This window comes from Equus przewalskii, chromosome 17 (assembly GCF_037783145.1).
Source record: "Equus przewalskii isolate Varuska chromosome 17, EquPr2, whole genome shotgun sequence".
NCBI classification, from domain to species: domain Eukaryota; kingdom Metazoa; phylum Chordata; class Mammalia; order Perissodactyla; family Equidae; genus Equus; species Equus przewalskii.
In genome coordinates, this window is record NC_091847.1 from 49,501,261 (window position 1) to 49,526,047 (window position 24,787).

The window sequence follows — 24,787 nt, forward strand, 5'->3', positions numbered from 1 at the left end:
ACACTGTAATATTTAGGAATTCAGACGTTAGGGCAAAACCAATTGGGTTTGAACCCTAGCTCTGCCACTCTTCAGCTATGAGTGACTCTTGGGCAAGTCCTTTAACCTCCCTCTGCCTCAGTTTCCTCAGCTGTAAAGTGTGAATAATAGTGGTCTCTGCCTCTTAGAGTTACTATGAGGATTAAATGAGTTAATTTTTGTAAAGGGCCTAAAACAATGCATAGAACATAGTAATCCATACATTTGTGTTTGTTAAATAAAAATAATGGACATTTCCTTAGCTCCTGTTCCTAATTCTCCCTAACCCCTAGCCAAATCAAGCTAAATGCACATACCTCATCTTTTTCTTCTCTTCTATTTTAATCCTTAACATCTGTCAGTTTCCTGTTCTCATATTAGTTTCCTACGGCTGCTGTAACAAATTACCCCAGACTTTGTAGCTTAAAACAACAGAAATTTATTCTCTCACAGTTCAGGAGACTAGAAGTCCAAAATCAAGGTGTCAGCAAGATTGGTTTCTACTGGAGGCTCTGAGGGAGAATTCCTTCCATATGTCTCTCCTAGCTTCTGGGGGTTCCTGGCAGTCCTTGGTGTTCCTTGGCTTGTAGAACCATCACTCCACTCTCAGCTGCTGTTGTCACATGCATTCCCCTGTATTTCTGTGTGTCTTCACATGGCCTTCTTATAAGGACACTAATTATTTAAGACCCACCTTAATCCAACGTAACCTCATCTTGAACTAATTTCATCTGCAAAGACCCTGTTTCCAAATAAGGTCACATTTTGAGGTTCTAGATAGAAATGAATTTTGAAGGAGCACCCAGTCTGCCCAGTATACCCCTTAAGTTTCAGGATGCTTTCACATCTTTTATCTCTTTTTTATTCTTACTCTGTGTATTAGAATGTAGGCTCCATGAGGGTAGGGACTGTGGCTCTCTTTAAATGAGGTCTGAGGCAGCCAGCATTACTTAACATGAGAATGTTTACTGGGCCACCTTAAAAGAATGGAGACACCTGGTGCCACCAGGCTGAGTGTGGGAATGTGATGCCTGCAGCAGGAGAGTCACCCAGAAGGAGGGAGAGGGACGGGATGAAAAAAATCCCATCCGAGGGTATAAAAATGAAGAAAGGTCAGAGATCCCAAATATTCTAATACGGTACATCTGGAAGTACTGATGGCAGAATTAGAAACAGCTAGAGTCAGAAGGGTGATGAAGGATGAGAGAGAGCAAGGTCTAGATCACAGGCCAGGGAGAAAGGAGATGCAACAGAATTAGTTAGGGTTGGCTGCCTCAGGACAGAGCCTGAAGAATATTCTAAAGCCAGAGGATCCAGTTGGAAAGAATCTGCGCTCTCCAGACAACTGAGGTAGTCTGAGAGATTGGAACATCTTCACCCCATCATGACCTTGAGGGTCATGGAGAATGGAAGAAAAGATGTGACAGCCTTCAGTGTTTTTCCACCCAAGCCATCAGCCATTTTAGTAGAGAAGTATTTAGGTGTTTATCAACATGAACTAAGTTGACTAGAGGATGAAAAACTGCAATTGTGATATTCCTCAACCGAATGTTTAGCCTGTCTTTTCCATGACAGCATTATTGGTTGTTGACCACAACCGTCAGTAGCCAGGGCTGCAAGATGAAAGGAAGGGAAGAGTGTGCCTGAGGGGCGGAGATGTGGAGGGAAGAGGAGATCTTGCCCCTCTTTTTACTGGTGGTAGCATTTGAAAAGGCATTAGGAAAGCCATCCAGTTGTCAAACCAGGAGCCCTGGCCTGGTGTACTCATGGCCTCTGTTTGTCACTCTGCTGTTTATGTGACTAATGTGATCAGTGAGACAAAGGTTCCCCAAATTACTCAACGTTATGAAACTAGTAGGGAGTTTAAACAGAACAGTTATTCATTCTCCTGTTCCCTATATTTATGCCCTTTCCAACCACACTGTATTAAATCTTAAAAGTAAGCACCAAATCTGTTGGTGAGATTCATCACCTTGGAGCCTCAAACCATAATACAAGTGTGGGTTTCCCTAGCTAAGTTATAGTATCCATTTTGGTAATTCATCCAGGTGTGGGAGCATAACTTCGAGAAGTTCCTCCTTTGTTTCATTCCATAGGGTGCCCTTCAGACCAAAGCAGTGATCCACTCCCACTATCACAGGGGACACCAGGGGGAGTGCCCAGGTTTAAGACTGATGAACAGAAAGGTGGGGTCATTAGAGGTTTGGGTTGGGTGTCCTGCACTCAGGGACATTCCAGAGTTGGAAGTGATCACCTGATAGGGACCCTCTGTCTACTACTCTGACTTCTTTTTTCTACAGATGACAGCTGATTAAATTCAGGGGCAGCCTTGCAGGGGACTCTGAAAGGTAATTTCACAGAAGGGGAGAGAGTAGACAGAGATAAGCTGAGCTCCTCTGCGGCTGCCCCCTTTGCTCACTTACCTGTTCTCTGGGGAAACTAGTCTAGTTGCAGCTCTCCTCAACCCGTCTCTGATTCACCTTAAGACTTAGGAAAACTTAGCTTCTCAGGAAGATCTTTCTATGATCCTGACATTGGTGCATAGACCTCAAACTGACTGAGAACATTTATCGAGAAGGGGGGAGCACTGTGGACAAGAAATTAAAACTTGGGTTTCTGGTCTAAACGCTCCATTGATTAACATCATTGTAAAATGAGAGAATTGGACTAAATCAGTGATTTTCAAACATATAAAAAATATTGGAATATCCCTTTTGTGCAGTTTGAAGGTCCCTGGACTTCTGTTTGAAGAAGAGGCTATGTTTTTTTAATATGACCTTTAATGCTAATGCCAGCATTTTATGAGAAGTGAGGCTGGGTTGCCCTGGATTGGACAGTTGAGTTTGCAGTTGCAGTTTATCCACCAGGCCCAGCAATGAGGATCTGGGTACTTCTGGCTTCCTTGGAATCTGTCACCCAGTCTGTGTTTCAAGGAAATACAGAACTGGAGCTTTACCCTGGGGCAAGGAGGTTAAGGAGTGGGGGGAAAAGAGAAGAAGGGGGGAACCCAGGAAGCAGTAGTGTTTCTTAAACTTGAGGACCCTTGGGAGTGGAGATAGTGAGACACTTTTCATTTCCAAAAGAAGGATGTCTAGCTCTTACTCACCTACAATTTAGACCCTTTCTCTCAAATTCTCCCTTCTCACAAATAGGAGGTCCTCTGGTTATAAGCAGCATGCAGATGTGTTTTGTGTGGCCGGACACAGTGTTTTTCAAAAAACTTTTAACCCGAATGTCTTTAGGTGGGGTGTACCTTCTCGGTTCACCACAAACCGCACCACTCCCCACCCTCTCTGCCTAACACTGCACACATCTATGTTACTGGGGAGCCCTAAAGACATTTAACTTTGCAACGCCTGCTACGATGGGGTTTTTTTTTTCTCCTGATAGTCAAATGCTTTTCCATCTTGTTTCAAAATGGTCCAGCAAAGAACTGGCTCAGTTTCCTTGGGAAATATGAATGGCTCATGGAGCTCAGTTCGACTTTGGAAGGACTCTACTCCTCCAGAGGAGTCCCTCCCAGTATCGTTTTATTTCATTAAATCGGAACACTTAGGGATGCTTCCCTCAGGAGAGATGACCTGTCTCTGGAGAATCCTCTATTGTCACACCTGCACATACCTCAAGTCTGGTGTTTTGTGAACATTTCTGCTTTTCAAGCTCATCATGTAATTTTTTTCAGGCAAGTTTCTGTTCTAATTCCTTTAACTTGATCTATTCACTTAGAATGAATCACTCTATTTTACCTTTCTGTTTTTCTCCATATCTCCAATCTCCTTGTTCAGCAATTAATTTGCCGGAGAGATGTCGGGTGATACCAGCTATTACCGGGATGTACCTAGAAATACTCAACAATTTTGGATTTTGCTTTGAACCCAATGGTTTGATAGCTTCCTTCCTATTTGTTTTTTGTGGGTTTTTTTTTTTTTTTTTTTGCTGAGGAAGTCATGCTGAGCTAACATCTGTGCCAATCTTCCTCCACTTTATATGTGGGTCACCACCACAGCTTGGCTGACGAGTGGTGTAGGTCTATGCCCAGGATCCAAACCTGTGAACCTGGGCTGCCAAAGCGGAGCATGCCAAACTTAACCACTATGCCATGGGGCCAGCCTCTTCTTCCTGTTTTTTATTTATTTTTTTAACTTGTTTTATTGAGGTATAATTGACATGTAACATTATATTAGTTTCAGGTGTACAACATAATGGTTACCTGCTTCTTATTTAAGCTGATCTCTTAACTCTGAGCCAAATCCTTCTTGCTGCTCTTCAGGCAAAGCTGGGGGATGGAGGAGCAGACTTCATCTAAGCTTTATTAAGAATATTCTGTAAGTTTCTGTTTGGTTTTTATACTTCAAATAACTCTTAAAAATCAATATTTTGATGACTGAAGTGTAAATGAATAAGAAACATGGAATAAGTTTTCCCTTCAATTACATGAACAGAAATTCTATGGGTTTCTATTGGAAACCCAGGCAAAGTAACTGGGGGCAATTGTTAAGCTTCAGGTAAAGAGGTTGATACTTCCTCTCTTTCTGTTGGTACACATGGCCCTTTCCTCAGGAGAGTCCCAAACCAAGAGGGGCTTGGTGGTCTTTTCTGGCTTTGCTTGTGCTTTTTCCTCTCTGAATTGCTGTTAAAAAGCTAGTACTCCTTTTTATATTAAGGATCTCAAAATAGGTGCAGACAAAAGCAAGCTCAACTTTCCACATGGGCAGTACCATTTGGGCTTTGATCAAGGAGTGGTAGTTCTTGGTGCTGCTGGATTGGGCCAGAGAACAAGGTTAAAAATTATTTGTGTCGATTTTCCTTCTTCTTAAGGAAACAGGGATATTTGTATCCCTGAAGTGGTGTCCTCTTTTTGCTTTTTATGTCAACTCTTGCTTTTATGTTGCTTATCACAGTATTATGACTAAGCTTGTGCCAAACAGTGTTTTAGAATCTCCAGGAGGGGGAAACCTACCTGGTCCTTTCACTGGAGGAATTCATCAATCAAGAGATGGCAGGGAGGGGTGGGGAGAATCAGTTAATGAAATTGCAAAAGGCTGCAGCTACTTTTCTTGATTTCTGCCCTTTGCTTTTGCTTCTTTTGATATTGTTGTTTCATTGTTTGGTCATAATATTTTTGTGTGTAATAATAAAAATGTAATAATGTTCCATTTAAAATTTTCTCTTTGTCCTTTCGGTGTTTATAGCAATAATAATAACAACAACAACAGATGGTCATATCTGCCCCTGATAGCTCAAAGAATTACATTTCTTCTACACAGGAGAATTTTATGTCTAAGGAACCAAACTAATAATATAGAATCAGAGCATACGTTTCCCAGAATAGACAACACAAAAGCAATTGATTTCCGTGTTTTTTTCTGCACTCTATCTTTGTCATGTTGTGTGTTCTATCATTATAACATTAACCTTTTATAATTTACACATCTTCCACAATATGTCACAATCACCAAGTTTATAGATTGTCTTTCTTGGTTTAGATGCTTCTAGATAATCTAAAATAAAGATAGCAAATAGGTACAGAGTCTCTTTCCCACCCCAATTAATTGGTATGACTATGCTGTGGAACTGTAGTTCCCAGCCCTGGCCCCACATTAAAATCATCTGGGGAGCTTTTAAAAATTGACGCCAACCCCACCACAGGTCAATTTCAGAATCTCTGGGGGCTGGGCTCACGCATTTTTAAAATCTTCCTAGGTGATTCTAATGTACAGCCAGGATTAAGAATCATTGATCTAGAGTGTCTCTCAAACTTTAGCACAGATCCGGATCACCTGGAAGCCTTAAAAACACAGATTGCTAGCCCCCATCCCCCGGGGCTTCTGATTCACTAGGTCTGGGGTGGCACCCCAAAATTTGCATTTCAATCAAGTGTCAAGGTGATATTGATGCTTTATAGGATGTGTTCTCGTGAAGCTGTGGTGATGTGGGGTCCACACTTTAAGAACCACTGATGTGGAAATCGCAACAAAAAGAATAAAATACCTTGGGGTAAATTTAACTAAGGAAGTGAAGGACCTATATAATGAAAATTACAAGGCCTTTCTGAGAGAATTGGATGACGACATAAGGAGATGGAAAGACATTCCATGTACATGGATTGGAAGAATAAACATAGTTAAAATGTCCGTTCTACCTAAAGCAATCTACAGATTCAACACCATCCCAATCAGAATCCCAATGACATTCTTTACAGAATTAGAACAAAGAATCCTAAAATTCATACGGGGCAACAAAAGACCCCGAATTTCTAAAGCAATCCTGAGAAAAAAGAACAAAACGGGAGGCATCACAATCCCTGACTTCAAAACATACTACAAAGCTACAGTAATCAAAACAGCATGGTACTGGTACAAAAACAGGTGCACAGATCAATGGAACAGAACTGAAAGCCCAGAAATAAAACCACACATCTATGGACAGCTTATCTTTGACAAAGGAGCTGAGGACATACAATGGAGAAAAGAAAGTCTTTTCAACAAATGGTGCTGGGAAAACTGGAAAGCCACATGTAAAAGAATGAAAATTGACCATTCTTTTTTACCACTCACCAAAATAAACTCAAAATGGATCAAAGACCTAAAGGTGAGACCTGAAACCATAAGGCTTCTAGAAGAAAACGTAGGCAGTACACTCTTTGACATCAGTATTAAAAGGATCTTTTCGGACACCATGCCTTCTCAGAGAAGGGAAACAATAGAAAGAATAAACAAATGGGACTTCATCAGATTAAAGAGCTTCTTCAAGGCAAATGAAAACAGGATTGAAACAAAAAAACAACCCACTAACTGGGAAAAAATATTTGCAAGTCATATATCTGACAAAGGCTTAATATCCATAATATATAAAGACCTCTCGCAACTCAACCACAAAACATCAAACAACCCAATCAAAAAATGGGCTGGAGACATGAACAGATATTTCTCCAAAGAAGATATACTGATGGCCAATAGGCACATGAAAAGATGCTCATCATCGCTGATCATCAGGGAAATGCAAATCAAAACTACACTAAGATATCACCTTACACCCGTTAGAATGACAAAAATATCTAAAACTAATAGCAACAAATGTTGGAGAGGTTGCGGAGAAAAAGGAACCCTCATACACTGCTGGTGGGAATGCAAACTGGTGCAGCCACTATGGAAAACAGTATGGAGATTCCTCAAAAAACTAAAAATAGAACTACCATACGATCCAGCCATCCCACTACTGGGTATTTATCCAAAGAGCTTGAAGTCAGCAATCCCAAAAGTCTTATGCACCCCAATGTTTATTGCAGCACTGTTTACAATAGCCAAGATGTGGAAGCAACCTAAGTGTCCAGCAACAGACGAATGGATAAAGAAGATGTGGTACATATATACAATGGAATACTACTCAGCTGCAAAACAGAACAAAATCATTCCATTTGCAATAACATGGATGGACCTTGAGAGAATTATGTTGAGTGAAATAAGCCAGCGAGAGAAGGATAATCTGTGTATGACTCCACTCATATGAGGAATTTAAAATTATGGACTAAGAACAGTTTAGTGGATGCCAGGGGAGAGGTGGGGTGGCGGGTGGGCACGAAGGGTGAAGTGGTGCACCTGCAACATGACTGACAAACATTAATGTACAACTGAAATTTCACAAGATTGTAACCTATCAATAACTCAATAAAAAAAAAAAGAATAGTTTATGAAATAGAACAGAAAAAAAAAAAAAAGAACCACTGATGTGAAGCATTGTGCTAAGAAGGAACTTGAAGCTGAATTAAGGTTCAGAAGAAAAGGGAGCCATGATTGATTAGTCATGGCTGCCATGGGCACAGGAAGGAGGAATTGTATTTGTCACTTCCACTCTTGAGAAACTCATCAGTAAACTGTCCTTAACTGGAGTGATTCCCTACTTACAGTTAATTCTACCCACATTGTGACATTTCATTCCTTGACCTAATGTCCACATCAGCAGGAATCCCTGCCCTGCCCAGCTGGGACTAGAAGCTGATCTACTAATTCTGTCTGGCACAGCTGTTCCAGCTACTGCCTGCTGCTGCTGTCTGGGGGCTACTGCCTCACCTGGGGGCCTCTAATCTCTGTCCAGGATTTGTGTGTATTGTCAGAGAGGTAGCTTGTTTTCCCTATAAGCGTGAGTTATTTTATCCAATTTGCTGGCTGGGACCTAGCACCAAGCAAGGCCTGCGATCACAGAACAGGTGAGTTTTGATGATGTGTCCTAGACAAAGGCTGCAGAAAGTCAGGGAGCAGCATGAGGGCAGGGAGAGAGGTGCTGCAGAGAGCGCAGATGGGTGCTAAAATCTACCCCTGCCTGTTTCTGAATTTATCCTTAAATCTTTAAGTACTTGTTTGTTTTCTTGCAGTTCTGAGGGGCTCTGTAGATCATAAAAGCAGTCAACAAGCAGAATCCAACAGTGGCCATGCACAGACTTCAAGCAACTCTCTTGCTATCACTGAGAAAATTCGGTGAGTCTTATCTATAAATGTTCCCAGTCTTAAACTCAGGGGCTCTGTTCCAATGGACAATGAAACAGAAGTATTTCTAACACTGTTATTTTGGTAAGTTGGAAAAAGTGGAGCCACAAAGTGTTTCCCATCAGATTCTCCCATGTTAGAGGTCATTAATCTATGAGCAAAAGTCTTCATTGTATAGGACAACCTGACAGCAATCCTGCTTTTTTGGTTCTCTTCATGGTAAAGCCTGTACTTGGCCTCATTAGGTTAAAGCAATGGTTCTCAACGGGGGCAATTTTGCTCTTCTCCTCTGGGATATTTGGCAATGTGGGAGACATTTTTGGTTGTTACAACTTTAGGGGGAGGAGTTGTGCTGATGGCATCTAGTGGATAGATGCCAGGGATGCTGCTAAAATTCCTACAATGCACAGCATGATCCCTCACAACAAATTGTCCAGCCCAAAATGACAATAGTCCTGAGATTGAAAAACCCTTGGATTAAGCTAAAGCAAAAAGGGAGTATCATTTCCTGTTTACTTACAGGTTTTAGTTAAATATAATTCAAAACGAATGGAGCATATTGCCCAGGGCCATAGTGCACTAATTTCAACGTACATCTGGGATGGTCAGGTCTGCAGAGGAAAATGACCCTGGCTAAATGTAGGCTCAGGTCGTTTAAGTCAGGCCAAGCCATGACATCAAGCACTGGAGACTCAAGGACCTCATAGGCCTCCTATTCCTCAAGGAAACTTTCGTAACCTGCCTTCTCCCAGAATAGGTTTTCAGGCCTGTCATACATGTCACCAGGAGGAGGACACAACTATAGGAAGGAGTGGACCATGGCAAAGGGAAAGTCTAACTAGAATAAAGCTTGCTTTTCTTCTTTTCCTCCAAATTGATTGTGGGAATTTTCATTGAAATTTTACTCCAGGATTTGGAGAAAGAAGCAGATCATTAGAAAGTTCTTTGCATCTTTTCACCTGGAAAAAAAGGCAGTCGTGATATATAATTTTTAAAAATAATTGATTTTTTTAGATGTCTTATTAATATTTTTGAGACTTGACAAATTGGTCTCTAATTGTTGTTGGACTGGTTTTAAAGTAGGCAACTTTCTTAATAGTCGGACTAGCTCATGTAAGGTACTTAAGGGAATATTATAAACCTATCATCTCATATTAGAATAACAAAGTTTAGAATTTCTGATGCAACAGAAAGACCACTGAACTTAGCAGGTGGAAGACTTGGGTTCTTGTCCTATTGCTGACATTTTCTAGCTGTTTGTCCTTGGACAAGTCAGTAAACCAGTTTGGTAAATGGCTCCAGCCCCAGCCTGACTCCCCTCAACCTCAGCTGATTACTAACTTTACTCAGAATCTCAGGAAAGTGCTGTGAGCAACTTCCACTTCCCTCCACCTTAGAATCTCCCCTGATCTTTAGCTACCCTTTCTTCCTTTGCTCCGATCTCAAAAGGCCACAGGTCCTCTTCCTTGCACAAGCTAACCTCCCATCATGTCCCTGCCCACCAGGCCCTGCCACCATCAGTTAGCCCACCCCTTGCTTTCATATCTTCCTCCCCCTGCTGCCTCTTTTCCCTTTGCCTCTTCCCATTGTAACAAAAGCCGATTCTTAGCCCTGTCTCCCCACTTCTTACTTTTGCCATCAGACTGACATCCAGGTCATCTGCCTCATTCCCTCACCAACCTTTCTCTCCTTAATCCTGAAATCTGATCTGTGCCCTCCCCGCATCCCTAAAACTGTCCTTCCGCTCAGCTCTCATCACTAGAGTCTCATCATCATCAGACTCAGCAGCATTCAGTTCCATGGGCCCTACTGTCCTTGAATCACTCTCTTCCTGGGTGTCTGCAGTACTGCAGCCTTCAGGTTCTTCCTCCAAGAGGTCCTTTTCTGGATCCAACTTCCACCCATTGCTGATATGTAGGCAGTTCTCCATGTCCTCGATTCTCATCTTTCTCTACTTCTCACCTGGGTGATAGCCTCTCTCACTGGTGTGTTCTAGTATCACCTCTCAGCTGTGTGAGCACGATTCTCAGATCTCTGTTCCGAGCTCCACACTCCTGTGCCCGTTCCTGCTGGACACATATTCCTGATGGACACATCAGGACCTCAGCAGAAAAGCACCTATGAAAGCTGCTACCAAAGCACCTCCTCTGCCTGAACTTCCCACTTCTGCGAGTGGCACAAACGCTCTCTTGTCACCTGGCCTTGAAACATGGCAGTCATTTTTGATCCCTACCTCTCACTTAACCCCATCTCCAGTCATTTTCTAAGCATCCTTCCCTGGTCCAGGCCTGTCATTATCTCTTTCTCTGTCTCCATTCTCTCCTCTTTACAGATGAGCTTTCATTTCTGACACCTGATCAATCGTCCTAACGCGTACTCTGACCTTTCAAAGAACTTTAATGGCTTCCCATTTTAGACCAAAATATGTTCAGACATGTCAGTCTGCTATTTTCCAAGCCTCTCTCTATCTTGCTCCAATTTGTCCTCCAGACTCACCTAGAGTCACACTTCTCATTGTTCTACCAATGCACCTTCCTCTGTTCTCTCTGCCCATTCCTTTCTGCTCAACTCTTACCCATTTTGTGAAGATATATTGTCATATCCCTTTCCTCCATGAAGACCTTAATTCTCTTTAACACTCCTTGAACTTTCATAACCCATTTATAACCGTACTACTCAAAGTCTTGGTTTGTGACAAAATAATGAACTTGTGTCTGACTATAAATCAACCCACTGCTTTCTTTATCAAGAAAGGCTTGTTATGAAAGAAATATTAACTGAACTAAACAGTATTCTTGGTGATGAATTGATTGACATTTCGGCAGAAGCTTATGACATTGTGAGTGGTAATGGTTCACAGACAGAGTCCTAAGACCACACTGTGGTTTGTCGCTCTCTGTGGCTCTTCACATTTTGCTTGGTGATGTGGTTGACTGTGTGCTAGCAGGTCAGCTTCTCAAAGACGAGGGCTGAGTCTTGTTCCTCCCTGTTGCCAATACATGCAGTAGGTACTCAATAAGTTTATCAAGCCACTCTTCAAGACACAGATTTTTATGAGAGAAATTTTCTTCCTGCTCAATCTTTGGATGGTGGCAACAACAACAACATACAGAATAATTCCTCAGATGGTGTGTCAGGACATTCTTGTCCCGGGGGCCTGGGGTCCCATTTTTCCCTCAATGTGTGATGGTCACCTCAGTGCCCTGTGGATCAACCCAAGGGTTGACAGGAAGGAAGTCTTGGGGGCAAGTGGAAGATGGGCAGAATGAGAACAGAGCAGAATTGTGCCAGTGATGATGCTCTCAGCCACAAGTAACAGAACCTCCAACCAATAGACTCAAGGCTCCCTCAGGACAAGCGGTCCGAAGACAGAAGTTCCAGTGCTGGATCAGCCCCTCAGGGATGTCATCAAGGACATAGGCCCTTTCCGTTTCTGTGCTCTGCTACTTCAGCAAGTCAGCAATGCCTCCACTTATGGTCACAAGGTGGTTGAAGCAGCGCTAAGCATCATTTCCTCACGTGGCAATATCCACAGCAGGAAGGAAGAGGTGGATGGAAAGGGGGTTCACCTCACAAGTCTGTCTCTGTGTGTCAGAAGGGAACCCTCTCCCAGAAGTTTCCAGACACTGCCCTTGAATCTCATTGGCCAGAATTTACAGCTCTTCAGGGCAGCTGCAAGGGAGGCTGAGAAAGTAAGCACTGGCATTTTCAGCTTCCACAGGAGAGAGTAGGCAAAGAAGAAAGGGCACTGTGTGCTAGAAGAGTCCCGAAGGGGTAGTGATGGGTGCAGATATATACCAGGGAAGGATGAAAGGATGGCAAAATCAGAGGGAAGAGATCATAAGGAAGACCCAGATACAACAAGAAATATTGCTGAGAATAAGAACGACAGGACATGTTGAAGTCTTCATTCAGGTTCACCCAACATTTATTGCCATGCCAAGTCTTTTCCCACAATTTTCTCATGTAATTCTCACACCAGCCTTTTGAGTTTGTGTTAGCAACGAGTAAACTGAACCTGGGGAAGCTAATCAGGTAGGTCCCAAATGCTGGCCCAGAGATCAGTGTTGGGTTGGATGTATCAGATTTACCTAATCCTGCTTTCATTCAGCTAGTCCGAGGTCACCCACTGTCACACAGAGAATAAATGGCAGGTCTGTGGCTTGAATCCAGATCTCCTGTCTCCAACAATAATAACAACAGCTCACATTTGGTATTCATTAACAACTTCCTGGGCAGTGTGCTAAGTGTTTTACATGCATTATCCTGTTTAATTCTCATAACAACCCTAAGGGAGAGGTACACATTTTGTAATTTCTAACATTTAGAGATTACAAGTGACTTGCCAATGTTACTTAGTAAAGTGACAGTCAGGATTTGGACGCAGGCTTTCTGACTCCAGAGCCCACACTTTTAACTGGTGCATTCTACTGCCTCTCTAGATTCCAGGCTCCAAATGCTTAGCCCATGGCATTTTCTACTCTCTGTTCTCTGTAACTGTCATTGCCCTAAATCTTAAAACACAATCAGCTAAGGAATAAACTCTGATTGGCATAAAACTGTCACCCTGTGATTGGTGGAGAAAATTCCAGCACCGAATTGTTGAGAGAAAGCCTATGGCCTCATGGGAGAAGGTGCTCCCATCTGTGCATGATGGGATGGAGTTAACTTGGCTAGGGAGAAGGAAACCTCAGGTTGAAAGTAGAAGTCAGTAGTTGGAGTGGCGCTTCTGTGCTCCCCTTCCTACATGAGCCTGTAACCGTGTACAGTGAATGACAGAGTGGAAATAGTCTTTTATGTCATGAGGCTGTGTTCCCGTGATAGTAATCCTCCATTTTAATGCTGATAAGTACAATAGTGAGGATTATGCCCCTTAATTTAATTTGGCCTGCATATGGCAGAGCTCTCGCAAGTCTTTTATTTGACATTCTTTAGCCCAGCTAGCCTGTCGTTGTGTAACAAGAAGTCCATATGAGGGAGGCAGATTGATAATGCTAGTGCAGATCTTTTTGCCCGACAGCTTGTAACACACCCCCAGAGAAGCGGCTTCATCCTGGGCCACTTCAGCGAGGATTCAGACTCAGAGTGATGGGAACCTTCATGACTTAAACAGCTCAAGGGGAGCTGGCACCTCACAAGAGGGGAAAACCAGCACATATTTCTCCCGTTTGTCATCCTTGCAGCTCTGGGACTTGAAGCCAATTGGGCTGACCTCAGAGTTGATGAGCCAGAGAAACAGTCTCCCAGTGAGGGCCGACTGTGGGCCAGATTTTCATGTGGGCTGTGAAGTACACATCGCCACGTATCTTGACAAACACTGTGTGAGGAGTTGTTGCAGAAATACGTGGCAATGCTAAGAAGATTAAACAAAACAAAACTTTTCTTTACACAGCAGGAGGACCTTTCCTCTCCCACCCTTCAATTCCGTGCTCATTTTTCCTTCCACTTTCATTTCACTCCCTCAGTAGGCTAGTGCCCTCCAGCAAATTTTCTACCACTGTGGCTGAGTTAGTGCACTAAAGCATTGCAGGACCTCCTATGGAACCAGAGGGGAAAAGGCAGCAGGTACAATAGCAGTGGTAGGGATGGTGGCCTTCTTTTATGAAGTGCTTATGGTGTAGTAGATGCTCTGTGTCATCTTATTCGGGTAGAAAGAGAATGGGCTTTGGTGACAGAACTGGGTTTGAATCTTACTTCAACCACTTACAAACTATGAGACTTTGGGCAAGCTCCTTAATCTTTCTGAACTTTAATATCCTAGGCTGCAAAAAGGGAATAATTTTGAGGATTAGAGATAATCTATGGAGAGGAACTAACATAGTTCTAGACACATAATAAATGCTTAATAAGGGATGATGGCAAGCTGCTGTTGGTCACAGTGATAGAAGTAGTAGCCATAATAGTAGTGTAGGGGAGGAGGACATTTCCTCTCCCCAAATGGGGGTTCATCTGGCTGGAGAACGAGTTAAATTCACATGAGACAGAATAGCAAGAGAAAATTAAACAAAGCTTTATGAGGAACCATGGCCCGGGGCCTCTCCTCCCGAAGGAAGAAAGGGCACCGAAGAAGTGGGGTGCACATAGTGGTTATATACCCCCAAACAGGGTGTTTCACATGTGATTGAAATGTCCCTCCCACAATAGTCACCAGATTGCCCTGTCACACAGTGCTTGATGGATGCAGCAGGTAGTGGTCTGCTATCTCAGAGGGCGTAGCAGGAGGCAAGTCTATCGTCTGGAGCTGGGCGGTCACAGGTGAGCGCAGCAATCAGTTCCTAGCCTAAGGAAAGATGCTTAATCCTTAAGAAATGCCAACATTGGGAGGGGGAGGGAAGTCAGTTATAGGAGGTTACCAGACAGGCACAATAAAATGCAGATTTAAGTCCTTGCCTTTGGTATTGATTAAGAGTTTTTGGAGAGAAGGTCATCTCCTTTCTTCTTCCTGGTACAGAGAGGGAGGCACCCCCTACAGATAGAGATTTACCCTACAAATGCAAATGTGTCCCAACAAAGGGCAAATTCCATTCCTCAGAGCCTCCTTCCCTGTCCCAGTTTATCAAAAGCAATGAGCCTCAAATAATCCTGATGCCAAACAGATATATCTTGGGGTGGCCAATTCCAGGTCCCCACAGTAGTAATAGTGGTATTTGAAAGGTTCCTGTAAAGCTAACCTAATATGAAGGGTCAGGACCCCTCTGGCTTAGCTCCAGAGTGACAGACAAAAATAAACATTGAGGATTCCAGTATTTTAGAAACTTAACAGTACTCACTCTCTGCTTTAACTTGAGAGCCAAATTTTATTTTCTTGTGTTCGTGGCTCTTATCTCATGGATAACTCTGAGGTTGACTTTGGGCCCAAGACTCACCCTTGCCAATATGGCCAGGATTCCACTGGCATACCCTCAAATTATAACTTTCAGACCTTACTTGATTGTTAGGGTTTTCTTAGAGTTTCTAGATTTTTAAAATATTAATCGGTCACATTTATTTTCAAAACCTTTTTGAAGCCAGAAACCGTATCACCAGCTGACCGGAGTTTCAAGGAAAAATCTGTTTTGAGTTATATTTTTTCTTGTGGATTTGCTTATAGCTGTACATAAATATTTATCTGCACTATCTCAGCAAACCTTAAATCACCAGTGATCCTTATGCAAAGGATCCTTTTAGAACAATTGTGCATGTCAAGAATGTCGGCAATCAGAGTCTTCTTTATAGGACCAGATTCCAAGGACCAGAGGCCTCTTTTAAAATATTTGGAGCTTTTTGGTGGTTTTCAACGTGTCTTTTGTTTTCCTATTTCTGTATATCTGTTCATGCTGTTCCTTCTGAATAGAATTCTCTTGCCAGTTCTGTCTTTACCTGTTGATGTTTTACTTATCCTTCAAGGTGTCACCCATGTGGCACCTCCTGTAGCCCCTTGAAGGAGAGCAGAACTAGGAAAAGAGCAGCCAAGGTGGGAGAAATAGAGTGGGCCATGGCCCAGAGGCAGGATATGTGAGGGGCACTCTGGGGAGGATGGGATGTCCAGCGGGATGAAGGCTGAGGGTGTGGTGGGAGTGGAGTGATGCAGAGAGAACTGTTACAGAGAATAAGGCAGGTGGGAACCAGAATGTGGGAGGTCTTAAAAGCTGCGCAAAATATTTTGGACCTTATTCTATAAGCCAAAAGATGCACACCCAAGTCATTGGATACAATATGGTCTGTAGACATATTTTGTTTGGCCTGCACAATGTTTTGAAATTCTAAATTAGTTTCCAACATATAAAAATAGAAAGATTTCATATAACAATTCAGATTTCTGATGGCTCTTGAAAAATTGGAGTATCTAGCAGCAATCTGCTAGAACTGAGTAGAGGCTGTTTCCATTGATACCAACTCATTGGGCTGCTTATTAATTCATGGCCTGGCCCCTTGAGCATCTGAGTTTGACTCCAGCCCACCATGTGCAGGGGCACCATGCAGATAGAGGGAACGGTTTGGGTTCAAACTCTGGAGGTAGACTGTGTCTCTTCAAGGCCCAGGTCTATGTCCAATAAGCTCAATGCCCTTGGGCAAGTTAAGCATATTTCTAATAATGGTACCTACCTCAAATGGCTATTGTGAGAATAAACTATAGGAAATATCTAAAAGACTACCTAGCATGTAGTAAGTGCACAAAAATGCTAGCTGTTATTACTATATTCTACATAAGATAATAAACTCCAGGGCTAAAACTATCTGTCACTCATTTCTGTGTAACTCACCGAATCTAGAATCTTTGGCCATTATAGGCATAAAATAAAAGTAATGGATGAATGAATATGTGCTCCTTAATTTTTATTTCTGTTTGGTCCAAAGCTAAACTTAATCACTTTGTGCTCTAGAAATGCTTCCTATTTATCTTGAGTCTGACTCAAATGTAATAATTAATTTTTGATAAAGTAGGAACCTGGTTTTCTTCAAAAGCCAACAGTACTAGCAAAATAAGTAAAAGGAGGTGCTGTTAACACTGTGTTGTTTTTCTGTAATGGATCTACCTTCCTAATTCAAAAATAAGCCCCAAGTATGAGAAAATGCTTAGTTATGTTTTCTTTAGAAGCTCAGTTATTGACAGGTAGCTGTCTATGGTTAATATCTTAATTTAAGGGTGAGTTGCTAGGAACCAGCACCTAATGAACTTAGGCAGAAAGGATGTTAGAACGTATGTTTGACTTGGGTTCTATGACCACACCCAACCCCACCTGAAATTCACACTTCAAGGCAATGTTTTTGTGCCTGGTGCCTCAGACAAAGATGGAGTATCTCCAGAAATGATTTGGACAGTCAGACTGAGAACTAATTTCCAGTATGTCCAACATATCATATACATCTGAAGTTATGACAACACCCCACTAAGGCCTTTAATGTGATCTCCTGTGGACATGAACTTTTGTGCTTATGTTAATCTTCCCTAAACACATTGGTCATCAGCAAATTAAACCATCAGCAAATGATGGCATGAGCTCTGCAAAGTTGACCTGCAAGGTTGAATTCACTTTCTTTCTGGAAATCTTGTACATTTACAGAGAACATGGGTCCAGTGACAATCTTATTTGTATAAACATCACCTAAAACTGAATGGTATATTCAAGATTCTAAAAAGTTCTCTAACTTTGTACTTTAAATGTCAGATGGCTCTCTTCTTTTTTATAAAAAATCAATTTTTTAGTATGATGATGCCTCTACTTTTTCTAAAGAAATCTCAATCCGTTTGCTTGCTTTTCTTCTTTCTTTCTTTCTTCCTTCTTTCCTTCCTTCATTTCTTCCTCCCTCCCCCACCTTCCTTCCTTACTTTTCTTTCCTTTCCTTCCCTTTTTACCCCTTTCCTTTCTGTCCTTCTCTCACTCTCTTTTTCCTTCCTCCCTCCCTTCCTATCTTCTTTCCTTCCTTCTCTCTCTTTTTCTGTCTTTGTCCTTCTCCTTATACAATCAATACCTACATCTCTAAAGTTCTGGTTTCTAATCTAAATGACAGTTTCAGGAAATGGCAAAATCTGGCAAATTCTTCTGGCCGTTTTGCCATCCCTTACCCCCTTCCTACATTACTCATTTTGTGAGTGTAGGAAATTCTAGAAACTCAGCACATCTCTGATATCTGCTTTGCTTATATCCTCATCCAGACCTTTGCTGTATTCAGTCTCAGAATGCATTTTTGACAAAAATGCCTTTGCATATCCAGCCTATTTTGAAAGAAAAGAAAACTTGTTCACGTTGAAAATATTTCAGGAAATAAAATTTGTGTAAAAATGAATTCTATGTAAAAGTGTTTCATTATCAACATTTAAAGAAACTGAGACTATAATCCTACAGATTGAAAGATTAACTTTGTACATTTCCACAGCCTTATTAACTTTATTTCATTTTCTTTGGTTAGAAGGAAAAAATATTAGTGTTTCAGTTCTAAGTGTATTTTGTGAATTAAATGGCAGTTGGTGCCTACCTGTAGGACACAAATATGCCAGCATATTTTCCATTAGCATTGCCCTAATCTCTTCAGATTAAGGAGGAACCTGACCAAGTATTCGCCACAGAAGCTGTTGACAGTAGTAATGCCACACTCTCTCTGTGTGCATATTAGTAACTTCTCAGACTTGTCTCCTTGATGAGTAGACAAAACAGGAGGAGGGTTGAATGTTTTCTTTTCATCTGAATGCTATAGGTTGGGAAAACAGAGAGGAATAGAGAGCCTTGGTGAAACAGAGCTCTAGCGACTGCTGTCATTGGGATATTAGATAATAAACAGTCCCTGATACCAAGATTCTAATGGCCTTATATCAACACAGTCTGGCCTTCCAAGCTCTAGCCCAGACCCTCCCCAGAGAGCTCTTTGTGTCAACAAGAACAGCCAGCATTCCTGGCCAGCTCCCAGCACTCAGAGTGGGGCTATCACTTTTGTTTGCTTTGCAAATATCTTAATGGGAAGTGGTTCAACACCACCTATGGGTTAATCTGAGGGGTTCTGCTTGGCAGCTGTTAGCTCTGAGAACCACATGGCTGCTCTCAGATGGAGGGAGTCAGGCTGACAACTACCCAGCGCCAGGTTGAGGCATCTTCTTTGCTTATTGGATTTACTGACTGGCAGGAAACACCTTGTTGTCTTTTATTTTTAGTTTGTTCCTACTGAGAGGGTAAGGATGTTATTCTCAGATCCAACTGTGCTTTTCCCTCTAAGGCAGGGCAGTTGTTTGCATTAGTTTCACTAGCATGCAACATACTTCTTTCACCTAAGCTCATTCTCATAGAATCTGAAATTTGGTATTAAAAGTGGCATGTGGTGGTGGTGGACGCAGTGGTGTCATTGCAGGAAGAAGGATATAGTATATTATCCTGCAGGGAGAGCAAAGCTACAGCCCTGTCTTCACCTGGGATCTAAAAATAGAATAGATACTCAGTTTCTTAAGAATTCCTGATATACTGTTCTCTTCATTTTTTCTTCTCTTCTTGAATTTGGCTTTCACTTGTCTTGACCCATGGGAATGCTTCCCCAGGTTACTTGGCCAAGTCGTGTCTCTCTTGATCTGTCACCTGACATTAGGACAAATGAGCTCTTTCTTAATACTTTCCTTACTGGATTTCAGGCAGAGTTGGATGGTTTCCACAAAGCAGGTTAGGGAAGTTCCTAGAGTGATAACCGACTTGTAGACAGTTTCCAATTGCTCCACTTATAAAAATGCAAAAAGTTCAGATGACTCTTTGGTTTCTGGAAAAAAAGGTCCAGCTACCTAAAGGAACAGTTCAGCCTTGCTTCTAAGACCTTTATCCTTTCCTGAAGTCTTCCACACCTATTTGTAGGGTTGCCTTGGTGGTAGAGAGCAAAGGCCCTAGAGCCTACTAGACCTGCTACAACTAAGGGTAAAATCTTGATAAGCTTACGTATTTTCTCAAAGCATTCATCTCCTCATCTAAATGGAAGATAAAATGGCATGATGTCTACCTCACCAGGTCATGAATGTTAAATGAGATAACATATACAAAGTACACAGCATCTCATTTGAACATAAAAAGCCCTCATAAATAGTAGTAATAGGAGGAATTATTGTTGTTATCGCTGAAGAATCGACCTTTCTTTATGTAATCTTCAGTATTAAGCAGTCTTTTCTAAAGGACTCATTTTGAAGTCTGTTACTCCCAACCCCATAAAATTAAGCCAGTGCCAAATTTAGGACATTTGGCATATCAAAGTAATGATAATAAAAGAACTTAGTGTATTGCATAAAATAAGAATTCAGGCATTCAGATTAACAGAAAGAAAAGAGGAAAGAAGGGAGGGAGGGAAGAAGAAACAGGGTAAGCTTTTCCTTGCAATAAGATGTAAAATAATAAATGTAGAAGAAATTATAAAAACAGAAAATTACCATTTGGCAACTACCAAAATAATCATTGTTTCAGGTAAGAATCATCAATGGATGCTAAAACTAGTAGGTGAACATTTAAGGAGTAATAAGCTATTTGCATAGTCTCAGAGATCTCCATAAGATACTCATTAATTACCAAAGGACAGTGGGGAAACCTGGCAGACACCACCTAAACCAAGTGATGAAAGTTAGCATCACCAGTAATCAGACAAATTGACAGCCTCTACCTCCTGATGGGATGCACTGAGAAGAACACAACATCACTTCTGTGAATTTCTTGCCAAATGTGCATAACCTGAATTTAATTATGAAGAAGTCACAGACAAACCAAACAGAGGAACTTTTCCAAAATGATTGACCTGTAGGCTTCAAAAGTAAACATAAAGGAAGACTGAGAAACTATTTCAGATGAAAGAAAAGTAAACGAACATGACAACTGAAAAAATATAGGATCCAGGATTTTCTTTTGTTATGGCAGACATCATTGGGACAATTAACAAAATCTGAATATAGTCTGTACATTGGATAATAATATTGTATTAATTTCCTGATTTTGCTCATTGTACTATAGTCATATAAGAGAATGCTCTTGCTTTTAAGAAACATGCACTGAAGTATTTAGAGATCACTGCTAGCACTGATATGAGGATTAAATTAGATGATCCAGTCAAGTCCTCTGCACAGTAATGCATTGTTCAGCTGTTCTGGCTGTGCTGTGGCCCTCAGCCCAGGGCCATGCATGATTTCAGGTCACAGTGCTCTTCTTCACTACTGCATCTTAATTCCATCTCTCAGCCTGAGGCCAAGTTTTCTCTTGGTTCCTTTGGTTGCTGACAGAGAACTGAAGTAGACTTTATGGGTGGCTCTTGGCTGACTGTCTTTTTTACCAATGAGGCAAACATTCTAAGCAGAATGAAGAAAAGCCTTCTGCTCCTACCTTAGACTTTACACAATGACAACTGCCTGCAAAAAAGAAGTAAAGGAGGAAAAAAAAAGAAATGAGAATGCAAAGACTGGCAGGTTAAGACTGGATGGGCTCACGGTTGGGAACCGCAATGAGGCAAACAATATCAAATTTAAAGAGCTCAGTGGGATTTGGGATATTAGCATAAGTACATAAATCCAACTAGTGCTAACTTAGAGCAATGGCATTATGGAACATTTATCAGCCTTTTTGAGCCCTTTTGATGAATTTGTCCTTGAGCCATGTTCTAAAACTTAAAATAATTGTGTCCAAGAGCAAGCAAATATCCATGTATTTAAGTGTAATTTGCACATTCCACTCATTCAACAGTGATACTGATTGGGAGTGAGATACAAGGTATGCATTCAGAATCATTAGAAAAATTACCAAGTAGCCAAACCTAATGAGAAAAAAATACAAAAGTCATGATCATTCCTTCTTCTTTCCTTTTTCTTCCTGCAGTAATGGTGATCTTGTTTTGCACTGTTATTGTTTGTTTCCACTTCTCCTATACTCTTTGTATTTCTGTCGCATCATATATTAAAGCCCAGGAATAATATTTTCCCTCTTTAGAAGTCAGGAAATGCCAATTAAGGGGCCTGCCCTGTGGTGTAGCAGTTAAATTCGTGTGCTCTGCTTTGGCGGCCCGAGGTTCACTGGTTCGAATCCTGGGTGTGGACCTACACACTGCTTGTCAAGCCATGCTGTGGCAGGAGTCCCATATACAAAGAAGAAGATGGGCACAGATGTTAGCTCAGGGCTAATCTTCCTCAGAAAAAAAAAAGAAAGAAAAGAAGTGCCAATTAAAATAATAATGAGGTAACACTGGTTTGTTTTGGTTTTTTCCCAAAGAGGTAAGCAAAGATTAAAAAGACCAATAGTACCTAATGTTGGTAATATGATGGGAAATGGGTCCTTTCATACTTCTATGGATGTCAGTGTTAATTTTTGTTACTTTTTAGAAGAGCATTTGATGACATAACTCAAAAGCATTTAAATAAGCAAAAAATTTGTCACACTTTGACCCAAGAGCCTCACATTAAGATTTATCCTAAGGAAATATTTGGACAAGTACTCATAACTATATGTACAGAATATGTAATGATCCACTTATGATAAAACTGAAAACAACTTATCCAAAAATAAGAGATTAGTTAAATCACTTATAATAATCACCTGATGAAGTACTATACAGTCATAAATATGACCTACATGCACACTTGCATATATGTGTATTTCACACAAATATATGGAAAGATGCTTATAACTACAAAAAGTAGGTTATGATAGTATGTCATGAACTGTTATCTTTAAAAATGTATATTATATGCATAGAAAAGCATCTGAAAAGACATACACCAGGATATTAACAGTAATTGTATCTGAGTATGGAGATTATCCCTGATCTTTTTTCTTGAATATCTGTATTTTATTTATTTATTTATTTATTTATTTATTTATTTATTTTGTCAGGAAGATTGGCCCTGAGCTAACACCTGTTGCCAATCTTCCTCTTTTTTTGCTTGAGGAAGATTGTTGCTGAGCTAACACCTGTGCCAATCCTCTTCTATTTTATGTGGGATGCTGCCAGAGTGTGGCTTGACAAGCAGTGCTAGGTCCATGCCCGGGATCAGAACCTGCAAACCCTGGGCCACCAAAGCATAATGCATGAACTTAACCACTATGCCACCGGCCAGCCCTGAATATCTGTATTTTATACAGTACAACAGTGAATATATATTATTTTTTAATCCAAAAAATTATTTTTTAATGATAAGAAAAAAAGGGAAACATTTTGCCACTAGTTTTACTTACTTTGAGGAGAAATTCAGTTATTAGTTGTTTTAGTCACTTACTTTGAGGAGAAATTCAGTTGTTACTATACTTTCATTGATCAGTGATTGGTGAATATTCAGGCCATTTGGAAATTTGGAACATTTTTATCAACTAAAAAGCAAAGAAGAAAAGACAAAATTGACAAGCACAGCAATGGGAACAACTCTGATATCTCAAAAGCTAAGTGGCTTATGGTACGTACTCTTCTTCACTCTCCCTCCCTTGAACAAAATCTAATAAAGCTCACCTTCACTAGGTGATTTGCGAACTCTTTTAATTGGTCAGTATGTGGCACCAGATGAGTCAGTTACAGAACCAGGTTTTCAGTGTGGTTCTGCTCAATAGATTGTGCGAATACACCAGGGAGCCTCCACCTCTGCCCAGAGTGAGAGAGGTGGCTGGGTTGGGGTCAGAACAAGAAAGACTCTTTAGAGATGCTGATACCTGAGCTACAGGCTAGGGATGCAATGACCAGGTGGGCAAGAGGGAGATGGTATTCCAGGTAAAAGCATGCAAGTATGAATGCAACGCTGGGGAGATTTAGTGGGTGCTTGGCAAATACTTATTGGTTGTGGTGGTGGTAGTAAATGGAACACACAAAAGTATTCTAGAAATCCTAGCTTTCCAGTCTTTGTAATAAAACATGCATTAAATTATGCATTTTGGGTGCTTTTGAACTTAACACGATAACTTGTGTTTTTCTTAAAACATTTTGTTACCTTTTAATCCTCTGTGCCTTCAAAACTATTTAAATAAATATAAGCAGTAAGAAGTGTATGCAGTGACACCTAGCTCATGCAAATCAGGGAAGAGTAGATGCGTAGTGACAATGTGGGGAGATTCAGATCTGGGTACTCTTCCTCATTTATACCCTCAGCCCTTAGAATGTTCAAATTCCATATAAGAACTAAATAAGAATGCTAGAGTTGCCAAATGGAGTTCAACCTGTGGCCAGTTCACATGGAAATCCTGTTAGCACTCAGGTCAGCAAGGGATCTTTCTCAAGGACAGTGTCTTCTCTGCTGTCCTTCCTTAAATGTCTTAATTTACCTTCAGAACTTGAACTTATTAAAACCATTTCTGAAGTTTACATTTTCTATTATTTTTCATGGTAATAACTTCCATAAGGAAAGTTATATGACTTATTTCTCTGAAACTTGCCTCCCTCAAGATTCACAGGGCTCCAACTATGTTAAAATATCTTGGTCTGAGCATATCTTTTGCAGCATGATTGACTGCCTTTTTTTGGGAACAAGAAATCGACCTCTTATTCAGAGCTCCATGTACAAAAGATTTTTTTCAGAGCTATGAAAGAAGCGGGAACATATTTGCTTGGTTCTCCTAGTTAGCCATTCTCCCAGGGCTCCCGGGTAAGACATGAGTTTACAATGAGAACTACTCCCAAATCTAGAGACACTAGGAAGCTGACCAAAAATCAACCCACAATGAATTAGATGCAACCTATCCTGTTTTAAAATTAGAATATGCTTTTAAGTGTGAACGACTATGGGTTTCTCAGTTTGTCTAGAAGCCATTCTAAATTATAATTCATAAAAGATAAGACAAAATCTTGCAAATTTTATGAAAGTTAAGAAAAACTGCACAAAGAAATTT

At 41.0% G+C, this 24,787-nt stretch overlaps 1 protein-coding gene across 17 annotated transcripts in view; it reads left to right on the forward strand.

Annotated features, from left to right (window-relative positions):
* MYO3B (myosin IIIB) overlaps positions 1-24,787 on the forward strand; it is a 409,912-nt gene that overhangs the window by 297,095 nt on the left and 88,030 nt on the right. For 15 of the 17 annotated variants that reach the window (XR_011528404.1, XR_011528405.1, XM_070580113.1 and 12 more), the window contains one exon: positions 8,390-8,492. Coding sequence is in view for 13 of the 17 variants with exons in the window: in XM_070580113.1 (XP_070436214.1) it covers positions 8,390-8,492 (103 nt within the window). In the remaining 4 variants the exon portion in view is untranslated. Of the gene's footprint in view, positions 1-8,389; positions 8,493-23,235; positions 23,368-24,787 lie in introns of all 17 variants that reach the window. The other 2 variants (XR_011528407.1, XR_011528406.1) reach the window with 1 other exon arrangement.